Raw genomic sequence first — 18,341 nt, 5'->3', positions numbered from 1 at the left:
TAATTGTTGGAAATCTAATAAGATTTTTTCTAGTGCTTTTACATTTTTTTTAATGCATCTTTTTTCTCTCTTGTCTTTTACTGAAAATTATTTTTAAAAATATATTTTCTGTTGTTTCATTCTTCTATGTAATTCCATTATTGTATATTCAATTGCTCCTAAATTGTTCACCTCTTTAAGTCCCTTTCTCTCTCTCTCTCTCTCTATATATATATATACACGTAGATTTTTGTAATAAAGACTTAATTTACATTTTTATAAAGTAAAGAGAAGCAGAGATTACTATTTTCATTTTAGGGAAGGAAACAGTAAAGCCCAGAGAGATTAAATGAGTTGCATAAGATTGCACAGTGATTCAGGGAAGAACTGATATGGAAGCCTTGTACCCTTAACTCCCTACCCGGGGCTTTCCCACAGGCATCATATATTTTAATTTTATAGGATGCCGTCATCACTCAGTACTCCACTGCCTGACATGTAAAATGGCTTTTATTTTTAATGTTTTTGACACTCTTCCTTCTTTCGTTTTTGATCTAGCATGCAAGAGACATGAACTCGGCAGTCAAAGACTGGTTTTAATTGATTTGAGAGCTGTTTTCTTACTCTTTTTCATGGTTAGATACTGGCTATCTCAGCAACAAATACAAGTTTATAAAGTTGTTGTTCATCATTGTGTTCAGCAAGTATGCTTTCCAAACACCTGTCAGAATGTTCTTTGTTGTTAGAGTTGAATTACTGGAAGTTATATTCCCAATCACTGCCCTTGAGTTACTAGCCATTGATACAGGAACATGTTTATAGAATATATTGACACATAGTGAGTCTTTAAACCAAGGCCGTATTGGCCAGTTATAGAATGTGTTATACATGGAGTGTGTTAGAGATGAGATAAGATTGGGTCAGGGTGGGGCAAAGAAAATGTACAACTCAGAAGAAATGAGAGGCATAGAACGCAGCCAAAATATCAAGCACTCTTGACCCTTACTCTTCTTCAAATAATTTCCCCAGTGCCTTGATTGCCAGTCAGTCCAGCAGTACAGTTTCTTGAGTTACTCATCCTCAGGCAACAAGACTTTGTGCAACTTCAGGTTAAGCTTGGGCCAGAGGGCAAGAAACTGTCAGGATATTTTCTGTTTTGTCCTTAAACTTAATGGAAATCAGGAGATTTGGGGACCTTTCTGAATGGTGATTTAGAAGAGGGTTGAGAGAAAGGGGTGATGCTTGGAATGGGGAGTCGTCCACCCCACCCTCAGAGGTGCGTCCTCCTGTGGTAGCATGAAAGGCAGGTTGATACACTTGTGAACAGATGGGTCATTTCTGGATTCGAATGTTCTGTTTTTGCCATCATCGTTTGGCTGTGGGTACAGACACCTGGCTGGAAGGGAGGGGCCAGCCAGGCCTGTTCCTCTGTTTTAGGGCCACCTGCCAGATGTGTGCTATCAGGGCAGAGTCAGCCCTATTGCAAGGGTGACCAACCATGAGAGTTTCATAGGTTAAAATAAATGTGGTGTCCTGCCCACACCGAGGTATTTGATTTGACTTTTAGAACAGAGCTAAAGGGATTAGCTTCTTAAAGTAGCAAATTAACTCCCAAAGGACAGGTGGTCATTTTCATTTTTGGGAACACGTTGATGAAATGCAGCCTGAGGGTCACCCATATTATTTGGCCCCAAATATAGTTTAATAGAGAGAAGCCATTTGAGCGGCCTTTCTAATCCTTACGCCTTTCTTCAGAGGAGGTTTGTTTCAGTAATGTAATTTAGAAAATCTTTATTGAGTACCTGCTGAAGACAAGCTATCATACCTGGCATTGAGGATATGTGGCTCAATAAGATACAGTCTGTGTTCTCAAGGAGAACATGTCAAATGACACAGGAGTCATTCAACAGCAAATAATTTTTTGTTTGTTGATGTCTGTTGGTGAGGCACCGTTCTAGGCTTTGGGTTGAAGCAGTGAAAAAACAAAGTCCTTGTCCTTAGAGCGTATATTCTAGTGATGGGAGAAATGGACAGAGACCAAACCATTGGGGTGGTCTTGGTGTGAGCCATGTACAATGCAGACATGAGGAGATTGCCTGGGAAGTGCCCACCCAGCGTTGACCTCCATCTGTTTGGAAGAAAGCTCCTGTGTTCGCCTCTCAGCAGAGCACAGGTGACAAGAGTGAGAACTTGTGGTTGAAATGGAAATGAGGAAGGAGTAGAAGGAAAAAGTGAAGTTCAACCTGACCCTCTTCACTTGCTGTGAGGATGTCCTTGTCACAGGCAGGCCACTCCCAGACCTGGAAGATGAGAAGAATGATACTGACAGATTGACAAATGGAAGGGATTGCCATCAAGAGCATGTTACTAACACATTGTCCTAGCCCACTGATATATATGTATTTATACTGCTCAGTTCTTAGCCTCAGGGCAAGGGACCAGAATAGCAGGGGATTTTTAATAACCAGCTCCTCATTGAGACAGATAATGGGCCTTGCAGCTCCCAGACAAGGAAATATGACCCAAATGAGCAGGAATTTACTTGAAGCTTTACGTTTTTTTAAAAAGTGAGATTGTTGCCTTAGATTTGAGGAGCCTTGGGGGTCCCCTCAGGGGGTGAACATCCTTGGTGTGATTTGCTCTGTGGGCTTGGGAGCTCTCCAAGTTCCCACCTGGTATTTCTTCTTCTGAGCTTGTACCATGTTCTTCAAATCAGGCCTGTCAGTGTGTAGTAAGAACTGTCCTCTTCTCCAGAGGCTGAGAAGAACAAAGTAGTAGAAGGAAATTCCCCTGCAGCCGCCTGAGAGGGAGGGTGGAGAGGGAGCAGACGGCAGGGGGTGTGGAGGCTCCGTGCCATCCATGGGAGATGGGTGTGTGGAGTGTGTGTGTGGTGCTCTCCCGCCCGCATGGTTCTGGAAAGAGACCTCCTTCTAACAGGGACCCCTCTGTTGTTGTGGCTCAGAGCTTCGACTTGAGAAGCATACTTTCCCAGTGATGCCACTGGATTCCTGATGTGTGACACTCCCGGGCAGCATCGTGAAGGGTGCTGTTGACTGCCTTGGAGATCCCAGACAGGGATACCATTGTGAGTCACATTGAACATGTGAGCTCCCCTTCCCATGACTGGCGCTATTCTTAGTACCGTTTTCTGCTCTGGGGGACAAAGGTCACTGGGACCACAGTCCATTTGGGTAGGTGGAAGGGGCTGGGCACAGGGATGAGGGGGAGTTGCAGGGGGAATGGAGGAAGAGGCTTTACAAGTTTAGGATATAAACTTGGAGCAAGGGCAAGGGATGGGGCCCTGGAGCTCTGTGGGGTTGGGCAGACCTCTGCTAAGCAGCACAGAATCACCTTCTAGAAGAGTCGTAACTGGGAGTGCTGGACTCATTCATTGTCTACACCAGTTTTGGGTGTAAGAACTTCTGATGGGCCTGGATGTGGGTGTTGCTGGCGGATCTGTGTAGCCAGTGTGCCTTCCAACCCCAGAGCTGCCTCTAAGCTTTGGGTTTCCAAGTGGCCCCGAAGTCCCCTCCCAGACCTGAAGTGAGGGTGATGTATTGCTGTGGAAACAGGCTCCTGTGTTCGCCTATCCATTGGCCCAGCCAGGACCTGAGCCCACCCCGGCCCAGTGTTTCTGGCTGGAAGAACATTTCCATGTCTTTCCTAGTTCTCTTGCTCCCCACAACAAAAAGGCAGTTTAGGAGTCAGCCAAAAGGTGCTAGAGAGGAAGCTTCAGCAGCCATCATGAGCTCCTCTCACTTGGTACAAAAATGTGGGCTTTCTGAAGGGTGAGCTCTGTGTGTACCAGTTAGGCTGGAGTTTGCCTGTGGGGTTTCTCTGCAGGAATCAGGGGAAGGAGCTTGGAACTGACATCTCTGTTATGTTGACTGTCCTATTGTGAAGCCAACGGGAGATAATTCTTCCCATTCGTATTCCCATTATTTCTTTAGGTATCTGCTTTTCCTGTCTATCCTCCTTCTTTCCTTGGGTGTAAACAGAAAAAAAGAGTTAGAGAGCTCTGCACCTAGGACTTGGGCTTCTAGGGCCTGAATTTAATTTTTTTTCATTCCTTTTGAACAAAAGAAAAGTCACAATGAGGACAAAAGTCCTCCGGCGAGTACTCACTCTGTCCCAGACTCACTGGGTCCTATACGCTGACATCACAGGGAAAGGGCAGGGCGGGGCATCTACAGCCTATGACTGCTTGACATTTCAATTTGGAAAATGCACTGGTAGAAAAGGAAAACTCACCATTCCGTCAGAGGTTCCTCCTCTGGGAGCTGGTGCAAACCACGGGAATCGAAGGTCCCCTCTCTGCACTGTGGCTACCAAGTCCCAAGGGCAGGAGACTGCAGTGCGCTCCTGGGCCCTGTTTTCCAGCATGGACAGATGTGCTGACCACTCCCCGCCAAAGACTCATCTGGCAGAAGGATCTTGATCTTTCCATCCTTTTCCTTGGCTTGGTGTCATGAGACCCTGTGCCCCAGAGAGATTTCAGATAGTGGAAGAGAGGCTAAGGTGAACACCGGGAAGAAGAAACAATGAAGTAACATAACATAACGGCTACCACAAGAGGATGCTGGAAACATCACCTGTGGAGGTGGAGGCGGTGGCGGGGGCTGGCACAGCCACTGGTGGTCAGATGACTGGGAGAACCACTGGCTCTCCCATGTCCTGCAACTGCTATGAGAAGTCGGGGAGAGAGTTTGTAAAGTCAGGTCCTCTTATGCCTTGGAACATTGCACTCAGTCAGGCAGTTTAGATGCCAGGCCTTTGGCCTTGTCGTGTCCAGGGGGACAACGGTAGCATTGAGATGAAGAATCTGGGGCCAAGCTGCCTGGGTTCCGGTCCTGGCTGCTCCACTGCTGATCTAAATGGCCTCGCAGTGTGTCAGTTTTCTCTGCTGTGAAGTGGTAGAAACAAATAGCACAACAGTTGCATCCACCCCACAGAATTATTGGGGGGAATGAAGGAAATGAGTGCAGGGTGTCACAGTGTCTGCAGCGCAGTAGGTGCCTCATCAATCATAGTACTCCTTCGTTTTTCTCGGTCAGGGTCTAAAGCAAACCCCTCTCCTCCGAGGCTTCTTTTACATAGCTTTGGGGTAGGTGGGTTTTCTTCGTGTCTCTCTTCAGTCTCTATAGTTATTGTGAGTTTCTCCAAGAAACCTATTCTGTGACCACGGCTCTGGCAGCTGCATTTCTTGAGAGCGATTTACTGTTTTACCTCTTTGTGTCTGTTAGGATGGCTTCTCAGTGGGTTCCTCTGAGAATGTCACGGTTAGTTTTGTGAACCCAGGCAGAGAATGAGTAGCTCACGCCTTTAGGCAACTCCCAAGAAACCTGCAAATGTCCCTGAGTTGAACACAAAATGGTTTTTACTGAATGGAAGTAGAAACAGAGGAAGCTAGGGCTTTACCAGTGCAGCCCTCTGGGCTGTTGTTGGAATGTTGCTTTATTTTGTAGGCATTCACTGAGTCACTTTATTCTGGAATACATGTAAGGTATTTCTTGCAAGATGGTTTTAAAGAGCTAATGGTCCATTCTCAGAAAGAGGAGGTAGAGCTATTCCATGTTTTCATATTTAGCGTGGCAAGTGCTGAGGAGGAGCCTTGGAAACCACCATTAGGAAGTTGTTACTGGAGGAGGACTTCCTTTGGCTGTGCGATGATAGCTCGCTTCAGTAGCTGTTTCTTTACTTCACTGGAGGTTACCCTGGTCCTTTGAGTCTAAAGGCCTGGGTACTAGACCCAGCACCATCATTTCACTAACTGTGGCTCGGAACAAAGTCACAGTACTTTGCTGAGCACCTTTTCTGCACCAACAGAAAGGAAGCCGAAAGACCACTTGTGCTTCTCCTTACAGCAGAGGGTTGGGTGTGGATTTTAGGAGCAAGCACAATGATGCATGTGAACATGTCTTGTACAAATACGAGATTCAACAAGACATTACCCTTATAGATTATGAAGGCAATTTCTTTTTTAGATTGAGGGGGAACCTAAAGTTTGTTTCCTGTTAAATCTCAGTTTACTTTGGATCAGACAAATTTGCAACTCCGGTGAAAAATTAGAGCCTTAGTGAGCAGAGCTTTCCTGTATGAGCTGGAGCTTCCTGGGCTATATCCAGAGATGTGGACTGGTTCTTTCCCAGTCCCGCTCTGCCCAGTTTATGTTATAAGGGACAGTGCAGACATGTAACAAGCAATACGGACTTTTGAACCCCTATTTGTCTCTCTACCTACACCTATAAATTAAGAATCCCTGGTGGCATTGTTATTTCAAATGAGAAAGTTATCCTGAATGGAAAACAGTGCGAATATAAACCTTTTAGCATAGAATAAATTGACTGTCAGGGTATTGATGGCTAAGACAGAAAAGTGTGTGTGTGTGTGTGCGCGCGCGTGCACATGTGTAATTTAGAATAACTGAACCTGTGTAGAATTTCTGAGGCAGTCCTCTTCTGACCTCTGAGGATTTCCTGGGTGGAAAGTTAATCCCTCAAATAGTAATGATTTTTTTTTTTTTCCCTTAGTTTGAGTGCTTTCCTGTAAGTGGACTGGAAGGGAGGGTGGTGGCAGTAGAGAGAAATATTATGACTGAGCAGATATTTAACATCTATTTCCTTGTGAGAGGGCCCGAGGATAGTGACCCTTCTTCCTCACAAATCAGGGGCCACAGGCTGCCTACCAGAGAGCAGTGCTTATGAGCCATAACTTCTGCTCAGAACTGGCAAAGACGTTCATTCCTTCGTTAATATGTTTCTTACTTTTGAAGGCAAAAATAATGACTTAGTTTTTGAAGGTGTAAAAGATGATGCTACCTTAGAATAGCCCAGAGGATAGGCACAGTATTCTCTTTCTAGAATTTGCTTAGCAATAAAAATGAACCGATCCTTAAGTTAATCAAAATAAGGCACTTGACACATTTTCTTCCATGCTTTTGTTTTAGAGGGAGGCCTTTGTCTTTTCTATCTGTTCGAGCTCATACCACTTCCTCTGACATGTGCACTATCTGTTGCCTTCATTTTCTCCTGGCTGGATGGGCTGAGAGAGGAGGGATGTGGGAGTGCCGTGTGTGTGGGGATTAGCTGCGTAGAGTGCTGAGTATCTGGTGTAATGGTTCACAATGGCTTGTGTTTCTAGGCAGTGGACCAATCCAGCTGTGGCAGTTTCTTCTGGAATTACTCACTGATAAATCCTGTCAGTCTTTTATCAGCTGGACAGGAGATGGCTGGGAATTCAAACTTTCTGACCCAGATGAGGTAAGGAAGGAGGGGCTTGCAAGTACTGTGCTGAGGAAGGATGAGAGAAAACCCCGTGGAAGGGGTGGTGTGGACCTGAATGACATTTTCCAGGACTGCGATTCCCAGCTCTGCCACTTGCCACTCCCGGAGCAAGCTAGGTAGCCTGTCTGAGCCCCAGTTTCATTATTTGGAAAATAGAGAAAATATCTATGTTACCCATTTGTCTTACAGGATTAGCTGATAGGAGGCACTCATGTGCCTGGCAGTAGGTCAGTTATCACCTACAGAGCTGCCTCCTGTGACTTAGCCTCTTCCTAGCCCCGTGGCTCTGTGAGTGTGAAAGGGGCGAGACAGTTCAAGAGGCCTTGGGAGATTGGCTCATTAGTTTCTTATTTCATTACACACATGCTTATGGAGTAGTGGTTCTGTGCCATGCCCAATTCTGAGGATAAAAAACAATGAAGAAGAGAGACAACATCTCTGTTCTGGCAGACATGAGAAAGTATTTGCGCCCCGGTGTGGAAAGAAACACTTTCTGTTGATGAAAGGCAGGTATGATTGCAGCTCAGCTCCTCCACTTCACACTTGCCTGTTAGATTTCATGCTTGCAAAGCAAGGAGATTTTACTAATAATATGGGGAAAGAGGAGAGCGTATAGTGTGGCTTTTCATTTATTTTTTAAAGTCAAATATTTAATCCTATTCCACAGAAGTTCAGGGTCACTCTGTTTTCATCAACTTAAAGAATCACTGTGACTCCCAGCCCCGCCCAACCCATGAAAAATGGAATTCAGAAGCGATAGACCAGAAAAATATTTTCTCTATGTACATGAATCTCAAATCATCTTACTGGAGCATCATGGGTCACCGTGAATGGGTATAGCATAGGCATACAAACATATATATTTGGTCTATCTTGTAGATCTTTTCCTACTCCTCCTTTATTTTTCTTTTTAAATTTCAGGTGGCCAGGAGATGGGGAAAGAGGAAAAACAAACCTAAGATGAATTATGAGAAACTGAGCCGTGGCCTACGCTACTATTACGACAAAAACATCATCCACAAGACAGCGGGGAAACGCTACGTGTACCGCTTTGTGTGTGACCTGCAGAGCCTGCTGGGGTACACCCCTGAGGAGCTGCACGCCATGCTGGACGTCAAGCCAGATGCCGATGAGTGATGGCACTGAAGGGGCTGGGGAAACCCTGCTGAGACCTTCCAAGGACAGCCGTGTTGGTTGGACTCTGAATTTTTAATTGTTATTCTATTTTTTATTTTCCAGAACTCATTTTTTACCTTCAGGGGTGGGAGCTAAGTCAGTTGCAGCTGTAATCAATTGTGTGCAGTTGGAAAAGGAAAGCCAGGACTTGTGGGGTGGGTGGGACCAGAAATTCTTGAGCAGATTTTCAGGAGAGGGAGAAGGGTCTTCTCAGAAGCTTGAAGGCTGTGGCTTAAGAGAGAAAGAAGACTAATGTGTCCAATCATTTAAAAAAATCACCCATGAAAAAGTGTCTTGAGTTGTGGACCCATTAGCAAGAGACATTGTCACATCAGAACTCATGAAACTGATGTAAGGCAATTAATTTGCTTTTGTTTTTAGGTTTGGGAGGGCAAAAAAGAGGTGGGTGGGATGAAACATGTTTTGGGGGGGATGCACTAAAAGCTGAGAACTATTTACCTATCACTCTAGTTTTGAAACAAAGATGGACTTCAGTGGGGAGGGGCCAAAACCATTGTTGTGTTACAATTTATTTTATTAAATTTTGTGCCAGTATTTTTTTTTCTTAAAAATCGTCTTAAGCTCTAAGGTGGTCTCAGTATTGCAATATCATGTAAGTTTGTTTTTATTTGCCGGCTGAGGATTCTGTCACAGTGAAAGAAAACTGTTTATATAGACCCCATTGGAAAAGCAAAACGCTCTCACTGAGATCAGGGATCCCAAATTCATGGGACTTATATAAGAAGGACAATTAATGCTGATTTGGGTACAGGGGAATTATGTGTGTGAATGTCATCTACAATTAAGAAAATATTAGTACATCCCTTTACTTACTTGTTATTAGTGGATTCTCGGGGTTTGGACTTAATGTTGAGCTAAGAAGCATTAAGTCTTTGAACTGAATGTATTTTGCATCCCTGGTTTTGGACCACAGTAAACGTAGGAGCACTGTTGAAGTCATGGAAAGGAGATCGAAGGAGGAAGATTGACTTGGTTCTTTCTTAGTCCTGTATCTGTAGCATAGATGACTTGGAATAAAAGCTGTATGCATGGGCATTACCCCTCAGGTCTTAAGAAATAAGTCCTGAACGCATGTCGTTCCAAACTAACACTCTGTAATTTTTCTTTTATGTCTTATTTTCCAAGAATCATCCATTTTTTGCACCCCTCACCCCCAACTCTGTTATTCAGTAGAGAGAAATGTATGGCTTTCTGATTGGTGAGTGAAAGAGTAACTTGAGACATGACCTAAGTTGAAGAGTTTAGACTTGCTGAGGTTTAGAAGTGATGGAAATGAAGAGAGCATTTCAATAAAATGTGACTTGGCTGTCTTTGGAAGAGAAGTGCAAGACTTTCCTTTGAAGAATTTAAATTAGTCTGGTAGGATGTCAGGTGAGACTGTGTATGCAAAATGAATGGCACAGGTGATGCTAGGGTCTGATGTCTTGGCACAGGGTAAGTAAAGGTTAATTCCAGAAGAGAGGAATGACTTGAAGGCAAAGGAAACAAAGGAAGGAGGTTCAGTGAAGAGAATGAGGTTGTCCATGAGATTTGAATAGATTTTTAGTTTCCCCAATGTTTAAATACAAACATAGTCAAGCAAGGTAGTCATCTTTCTGCTGGTTGTGAGGGGGAATCTGAAAATGGAGTTTTGGGGGAAAAGTCAACATCTAACTCGTGAGGAAAAGTGCCTAATACAATTAGAACCTCCCTCACTCTATAGTTGCCCCGTTGAAAGGACGAGGAGGAGGGGTGGCTTTTTTGGACTTCCGTGAGACAAGGAAAGACATATTTCAGGTAAGCTTCTCAGGGCTGGCCCTTTTTGGGATTTGGATGAGAAATTGGAAGTACTAACTACTTTCTAGTGTATCTTTAAGAAAATTGATTGTTGTTTACTCCCAGATCCTCTTGCAGACGCAGAATTATCAGAAACATAGCTCTGTGATTCATGAGTGTACCCATACTGATGAACTGGAGCATCAATATGGAAAGCGAAGGCAGAATTATCCCAGCTGTGTTATTTTGATCTTTTGGATGCAGGTGCCTTAATGAAGCTCTCAAAATATTTTAGGAGCTGCTCAGGGAGTGTTGGGTGGAACTGTTTGGACTACATTGTTTTCTCTTAGATTTTGTGATTTTTGTTGGGCACTGGCAAAAGGTGTGTGTGAATGTGTGCATGTGTGTGAATGTTGTGTGTGTGTGTGTGTGTGTTTGCAGACATGCAAAACTGCAGCTGAAATAATACCTGAGATTTCCAGGTAAGTCTTTCCACATTTCAATAATGGGTAAGAGTAGAACCAAGGCCGGGTATCAATTATTGCTTGCTGTTTGCAACCAGGCATACAATCACTTTCTGAAAGCATCCACCGTTCCTGTTAAATTTATGTTGGAAGCTCTCCTTCTGTGAGTGTAACTCCTGCAGTTCCTCTAGCAGATAAGATATAAGAAAGTGCCTCCTAGTGCTCCTCCGCCCGCTTGTTTGCTAAAATTCCCTTTCTCTCTAGGTCCACCATTTTCAGGATTTGTAGATAGTGTATTAATTAAGACAGCTTTGTCGATCTGGCCAGATGTTTTTTCTCCTTTGTCCAAAGGCCAGAGACCATCCCAGGAAGAGTGGTGGGTGGTTTATACACTGGAAATGTTGCGTTTATGCTTTTTAAAAACACATGTTAACTTCAGAGGAAGGATGGGCAAATCTGGTCTAGCTGGGTGAAACCCTTATTTTCCCAGAGATGCCTTAACCTTTGTCGGTTTTGGCTTTAGGGTTCAGAGTCACTTTTGTTCCCTTCTTCATTCTGGGGAGGGACTTCCCTACATAGAGCCCTGATTTTGTGGCCGTGGGGATCGGAGGTAGCATTCAAAGATCAGATGTGCTTTTCCTCACTTTGGAGATGAACACTCTGGGTTTTAGAGCATTAACCTGCCTAACCTTCATGGTGAGAAATAAACCTTCTCTCTTCTAGTCATGCTGTGCATGCCGCTTACTCTGTTGGGGTCTATATAAATTTGTTGAACTCTTACCTACATTCCAAAGAAGTTTCAAGGAACCATAAATATATGTATACATATACATATATAAAATATATATATTAAAATAAAATTATCAGGAATACTGCCTCAGTTATTGAACTTTTTTTTAAGAATACATTTTTTTTAAGCTGAGAAGTATAGGGATGAAAAAGATGTTATATTGTGTTTGACTATTTTCCAACTTGTATTTTCATATAATTTATATTTTTTAAAAGCTGAAAATTTAGAAGCAAAATGAAAAAAAGGAAAAGCAGGTGCTTTTTAAAAATCAGAACTGAGGTAGCTTAGAGATGTAGCGATGTAAGTGTCAATGTTTTTTTGTTTTTTTTTTTTTAATGCAAAAAAATTCTTATGGCGGAGTTTTTTGTTTGTTTATTTTAGTAGCTGATGCTGGCACATCATTTTGCTGGAGAGTTTTTTATATACTGTAGCCTGATTTCATATTGTATTTTAAACTGTGTGAAATTAAAAACAAAGAATTTCATTCATAATGCTGTGGCTTTGGCTTGATTCTTTCTTGTCTGGATCATGTATTAAAGCAGAACAAATCAACCAACCAGAGGCAAGCACAGAGGGATGCAGCTTAGTCTTTCTGATCTCACTAGCTCAGGACCATTGGTGATAAAGATTTCCTAATAAGGTAAGAACTATAATAGGAATGTAGGGAAGTCATCAAACATCCCAAACATTAAATATATTTTGTCATCCTTTGTAGAATGTCCCTGGCCTTGTCAGACCTAATTTCTTCATGTCTGAAGGACTAAGAGCCATGTGAAGAAAATTTTTAATGACTCAACAGATAAACATTTGATTTCAGCTAGGTACCGTTCCTGATATGAATACAGAAAGTTGAACATCTTTAGTGGATCCTGTGGGAAAGGAACAGTATTCTTGTGTCCACCACTGATAGTAATTTTGCTCTGTGGCAACTTGGGCCCTTCACATCTATCTCCTTGGCCCCAACTCTTTCACTGGGGCTGAAGATTGGGAATAATAATATCTGTCAGAACCCCTAGCAACCCATTCCATAAATAAAATCATATTTATAAGTGCTTTGGAGGGGACTGCTTAGGAACACATCATGCATGGTGCTTTTTCCTTGTTGCTGAAACTGTAGAAGGTGGATGTTTTTAATTAACACCAACATTTGCAACATGAATCCCAGCTCACAGCTGGAAAGTGAATTTTTGCTGAATTGTTCACAAAGAGAGCTCTGTTTTTGGAAAATCTGTTTCTTCAGGCCTGGAGCTTGAGGTTTGCTGAGTACACGTTAAGCACGGACTGTGTGGTCTGGTGGTCAGGGAGCAGGACTGGCCGCGAATAAGCCTCCAGCCCCTGAATCCTGGTCAAGCCACCAACATTTACTGGAGACTTTGGGAAAAATGGCTTCAGGTCCTTACATTTTGTTTTTAGTTTTCAACTGCAAACCTGGGCAAAGCCACAATTCCTGAGCCAACCTGAGGCCACATTTGAACTCTTCTGAATAAACAGCACATGGAGAATAGGTTTCTGCTTCAGTCAAGGATTCAACCAGAGAGCTTCCCTTCAGTGCCAAGTTGCTGTTATCCCTCCAAGTACCTGACCTAATGCTCACCAGGGTCAAAGATGCAAGATGTACTTGAATGAAATCAGCTTAGGCCTACACTTCTCCCACTAGGAGCTAGAGTTCAGATGAGGAACCCTCAGGCAACCGGGCTTTGGTGATTTCTCTTAACAGTACTGCTGGGACCATGGTTGAAGCTGCAGTGGTGGAGGTCTGGAGGGGAGACTATCTTCCAAAGCAACTGCACAATTTGGGAGGATCGGGCAGGGTGAGGATAGAAGGAGACACAAGGGAAAGTGGAGGTGATGATCACACTCTGTAGATTTGAACAGCTTTCAGGAGGTGATGGGATAAGAAAATGAACCAAGTCTACTCTGACTCGACTGCTATAACTTTGGAGCAAGCTACAGCACCCAAGACAAAAAGAAAAAAGAATGGATCGGCAGAAGTATATGAATGAAATGTAACTATTTTAACCTAAAAAGGGAAACGACTGTGATTTGTGCTTTGGGTACAATAAGGCAAACAATGTGAACCAGACGTCACACACAGGCTGCTTCCACGCCACAGAGATGTACACTTCGGCCTTCACAGTGTAGGAAACCCAAGAGAAGAATGTACTGTAGTAGGGTAATGGGATGTCTTTGGATTCTAGCATATTCCTTCATAGCAACCACCATGGGCACTGAACTGAAGCTGCTTCCTTTAGGTGCATGTCAGTCTCCTATTTTATCTCTCATAGGCCAGGCCCACACATTGACATTCCTGCCTTGTCCCTGTAGAATTTAATTTTGTGACCCCTGTGTAGATATCTATCCACATTCCAGGTTTATTTGGCATGAAGCTCATTTTATTCTAGAGCCTACAGTGGAAGAGAGTACAAGAGGTCATCAGGTTCATCAGAGAACCATCTGACTTCTAAGCCCCGTTCTTTCCATGACGCCATATTGCTGGCCTAGAACTCTGAAAAGTCTCTTTTGATGATGCTCGCTGATGGCTCACCAGCTCTGGGAGCCACAGGCCTGGTTACTAAGGGGTACATTTCATACATCAAATACGGGACAAGGACAAAGTCTTCTTTCAGTAAGTAAGCCTTTAAACTTCCATACTGCTTTTTGACCTCCGCTTTTCCCCAGGGGCTGCTCTGGAAGGTGGTTTGCGACGCAGTTCTAGTTGTACAGAATCCCTTCTCTGGCTTGTATACAGGGATCCTTGACCCTCCTCGTGGCTGGATTAAGGACCTGGCCCTTGCATTTGTGGGCATATTGGCTCGGCATGCAGCTGGCATCTCCTTACTCTGTGAGATCCCTCCATGCCGTGAGAATCCTCACCTAACTAACAGAAGAGAAAAGCCTTCCCCCTGGCACTTTTTGCAGTGAGGCAGAGATTTATGGAGCCTGATAAAGGCAGTTGTTGATCAATTGGTGAAAATGCCACAAGGTTTGAAGTTGAGGAAAAAAAACTTTGATGAGAATTTGGAACCCCAAATGAGGGGTAAAGTGGCTCCGGCCTCTTTGTCCCTTGGTCAGTGCCATTTCCTGGTTTACTCAATGTTCCAGTCCCTCTCCCTGTATCCACTTTCCTGGCAAATGCTTCTGCCCTGGGAAAGCCAGTTGCATCAGATTGCCTGGTGTATCTCAACGTCCTGACATCCAAAGTAATGATAGCGATGATCATCCGCCCACAGCAACCTAGGAAATCAACAGGGGCCAGCCAGGCTCGTGACAGGCTGCACAATCCCCAAAGCCCGTTTGAGTTTCCAGTCCTGTCTCTAATCTCTCTTCCCTGCCACTCAGGCTCTCGTGCTCTCTGGACCACAGCATTTCTACAGAGCTTGGATATCGGGTCAGCCCTGGTCATTCCATGTGATACATGGAACTTAACAGCACAAGGATGTTTCCAGCAGGCTCTTGTGGGAATTAGTGAGGGTCAAGATAGAGTCACGACCTTCTCTCTCCGCTCCACATGGTCAGCCTGAGCCGCTGGCCCTGGGCGGTAACAGGCTCTTTGTAACCTTTTTATAGGCAAACCTACAATTTCAGCTGTGACTCTTCTTACACCTTGTCAAAGGCTGTCCCCCAGATGTACCTAGAAATAGCGCATGTCCAGGTATACTCAAAGAAGTGGCAACTGTCTTCGCAAGCCTGAAGAGCTAATGATGAGTGCTGGGTTTGGTCTGGGATTGCCTCTGTGAAACAAGGATATTCCTAACTTTAGAAGAAGAGATGGGACCGGGAGCTTCCAGATGGTTTTGGAACGGTTGTGTTCATCAGAAATAGTCATTACTCTTACAGATCTCAGGAAGGCAAGTTCAAAACTTCAAGTGTGACTGAACTGGGGGACTCCCTCTGCCAATCTACTTCTCAGGTAGACCAACTTTGTTCCATTTGTTCTGCCTTCCATGGGAATAAGGAAGTTTGCAAATACAGTGCAGCCAGTGCAGCCAGTGCACCTGTAATGTGAGATGCTTATCCATATTTGAGACAAGGTAAGAATGACGGTGAAGACAATGACCAGTATGACCAGTGTTTAGGGGTAACAGATATTTCATTCAAATATCTGTTTTCTCTATGGCCAAGTTTTCATCATGATAGCACAGAGCTGTGCACCTGAGCCCAAGGGGATATGTTTTCTTCACTGGCTCATCATGGGACACCGGCAGGCTGGGGCGGGTGTATGAACTCAGCAGGGTATACATGGAAGGCTGTACCAACTCTGAGCACAGATTTCCCATTTAGAGCAGGAAGGGCCCGGGTGTGCCATGCGCATGATGGTGGCATGTGTTAGCTGCTCTAGGAACCCGTGCACGTGGCCTCTGTGAAATCTCAGATCAGAGCCCTGATCACACATTCCAAAGAGCCTTCCTTCTGCAACTACAAGTGACAGTCCAAAACCTGAAGCCCAGTCCAGAAAGAAAATTAAATAAGAGTGACCACACATTCTGGTGTACCTGGAATCGTCTCAGAGTGCATCTCTTGTCCTGGCATAATTACTCAGCAGTTCCTGTTGGTCCCATGATACTTTACATGGTCTCCCAATTAAACCCAATAATGGCCTAGAGAACGATGAGATGAGGAGCAAATGCCAGAATTCTGAGATTCCACATTTTAGAGTCAAAAGAGACCTTAAAGATCATCTGGTGCAACCTCTTCAATTAGGCATGAATTCAAGGTTTAGAAAGGCGAGAGGACTTTCCCAATGTCACCTCATTAATGATGGCACTGGTACTGGAATGCAGACCTCACTCTTCCCTCAGCGCTGTCTCTAGTCCCATGCTGTGCTAAACTTAATCCAATTTCTAGGCAATGCATCCTGGTTTAAAGCTGATTCTAGCTGATTCAGTATCGATCACGATAATTATTTCTATTAGTTCTGATGGACATAAGAATCTGCTGAACAATGGTGCTTAGGTTGGGAACGGGGGACTAAGAAAGTTGGATCACTGGGTGGTGGGAGGCCTTATCTTTCTCAGTTTGCAGAAACTGAAAATGCAGAGTCACTGACATCTCAGTTTACGGAACTATAGGATGTTATATCTAGAAGGTGCCCTACATAGTGAAGCCACCAAGAAAATTTATTCAGATAACAAACATCCATTGAGCATATGCTATGTGGTTGGTATTGGGTTCAGTAGCAGGGAAACCATAAAGAAGAAGGTAAACACTTTTTTTCCTTCACTCTGATTCTAGTAAATTACAATTTATAGACAAATAAAAGGGTAATACCATCCAGTGAAATAACATTATGATTTGACACATAGGAGGAACCTAACCTGAAGGAGTGTGTGGCCTGCAGGTGAGTAGCAGTTAGTTAAGTGCAGAGGGAAAGAGGTTCCGGTGGTGGGGAATGCATGTCCAAGGGCTGAGAGGTGAGAAAGTGTGTACACTGATGGAGAAACTGGAAGTAGTTTTATGGATCCAGAGCACAGTGTGCAAAGGAGTGTGGGTGGGAGGAGAGGACAGCAAGAACGGGTGGAGATGATCCAGGGGCCTGTAGGCTGTATGAAGAGTGACGTGGAGTCCTGAGGCTCTTCCAGCAGGCTAAGTCACATGATCCGACCTGTGCTTAGGAAAATCATTCTGACTGTGGAGTAGAACGTGAATTCGAGCCAGACAAGGGTGGAAACAGGGAGACCAGTAAAACTGTTTCATGCTCAGAAGAGATGCGTACAAGGGAAGCAGCAATGGCACATCAGAGAGGTGTGGAGAACACAGAATCACCAGCCCTGGGTGACTGGTCGGTGTGGATGGGTGGTGGGCACTGTGCAAGGGCGTAGACCTTGGGTGGCATGCAAAGGCAATGATCAAAGTCCCCGTCCTTGGTCTCAGTATCATCAGAGTGTGGATTTCAGATCCAGAGAGAACCTTAGCGGTGTAGTCCAGTGTCCTCATTGTATAGATATAGGTTTTCAGGTTAAGGGAGTTTCAATGATTTCCATGAGATCACATTACTAACCGGTGACAGAGGCAGAATTAGAATTTAGGTATAGTAATTCTAAATCCTATGCATTTAATGAGGGTTGGCAGCTTGTTCTTCCAAACACAAGAAAGAAATAGCCTCTTCCTTTCAGCCCTTCTTCCCTCCTTCTGTCTCTCTCTCTTTTCATTCCTTCCTTTGTTCATTTGTTCATTCCTTTCTTCCTTCTCCTCGTTCCTCTGGGGACAAGAGCTCTTGGGTTAGAGGAATGTGACAGACCTCCCTGCGTGACAGCCATAGGCCCTCTCTTCTTATCAGGATCTGTCTCCCCCAGGAGCCCTGGCCATCTGCCTCCACTGCGGCTGTAATTGGAAAGAAAGAAGGTGTTCATTTCTCTATTTTTCTGCTCCAGCTACTGATCCTCAGTTTCCCCCAGAGCTGTGTGAGCCCCCTTTGCCAAGCAACCTCTTCACATTATTTCTGGAATCCTGTTTCGGACACGGGACAGAGCAGGTGTCTGTCTGACTCGTACTGTCACACCTTCCAGCCCTAGTTCAGCATTTCTTGCCACTTCTGTACCTCGGTCTCACACTCCTTCTCCTGGGCTGATGGCCTCCTGCTTTTTAAAGAAATCATTTGTATTATTCTAGTCCTTGGTGATTCTTCTCTCTCTCATTCATTCCCTTTACTCTCCATCTTGAGTTTTCTCTCTTTGTCTCTCACATCTGGTATTCCTAGAGAGGAAATTTGATAAGCTGAAGAGAAAAGGCAGTCACCTTTAAGACTGTAAACTAGGTTTTAAATCTAAAACCAGGTTTTAAATCCTGGCCCTGCCATTGTTGAGCACTGTGATCTTGGGTAAGTTATTTGACTTCTCTGTGCCTGGCTTTTTTCATCTGTGAAATGGGGATAAC

The 18,341-nt window shown here is 44.2% G+C and overlaps 1 protein-coding gene across 5 annotated transcripts in view; it reads left to right on the top strand.

Annotated features, from left to right (window-relative positions):
- ETS1 (ETS proto-oncogene 1, transcription factor) overlaps positions 1-11,959 on the top strand; it is a 128,204-nt gene extending 116,245 nt beyond the window's left edge. For all 5 annotated transcript variants that reach the window (XM_008021461.3, XM_073022238.1, XM_038005004.2 and 2 more), the window contains 2 exons: positions 7,120-7,238; positions 8,184-11,959. In XM_008021461.3, coding sequence (XP_008019652.1) covers positions 7,120-7,238; positions 8,184-8,399 — 335 coding nt within the window. In that variant the 3' untranslated portion in view covers positions 8,400-11,959. The remainder of the gene's footprint in view (positions 1-7,119; positions 7,239-8,183) is intronic.
- The last annotated feature ends 6,382 nt before the right edge of the window (positions 11,960-18,341 follow it).

The sequence above is a fragment of the Chlorocebus sabaeus genome, chromosome 1, assembly GCF_047675955.1.
Source record: "Chlorocebus sabaeus isolate Y175 chromosome 1, mChlSab1.0.hap1, whole genome shotgun sequence".
NCBI classification, from domain to species: domain Eukaryota; kingdom Metazoa; phylum Chordata; class Mammalia; order Primates; family Cercopithecidae; genus Chlorocebus; species Chlorocebus sabaeus.
Note: the sequence above shows the minus strand (reverse complement) of the source record. Positions and strands in the feature narration are given on the sequence as shown.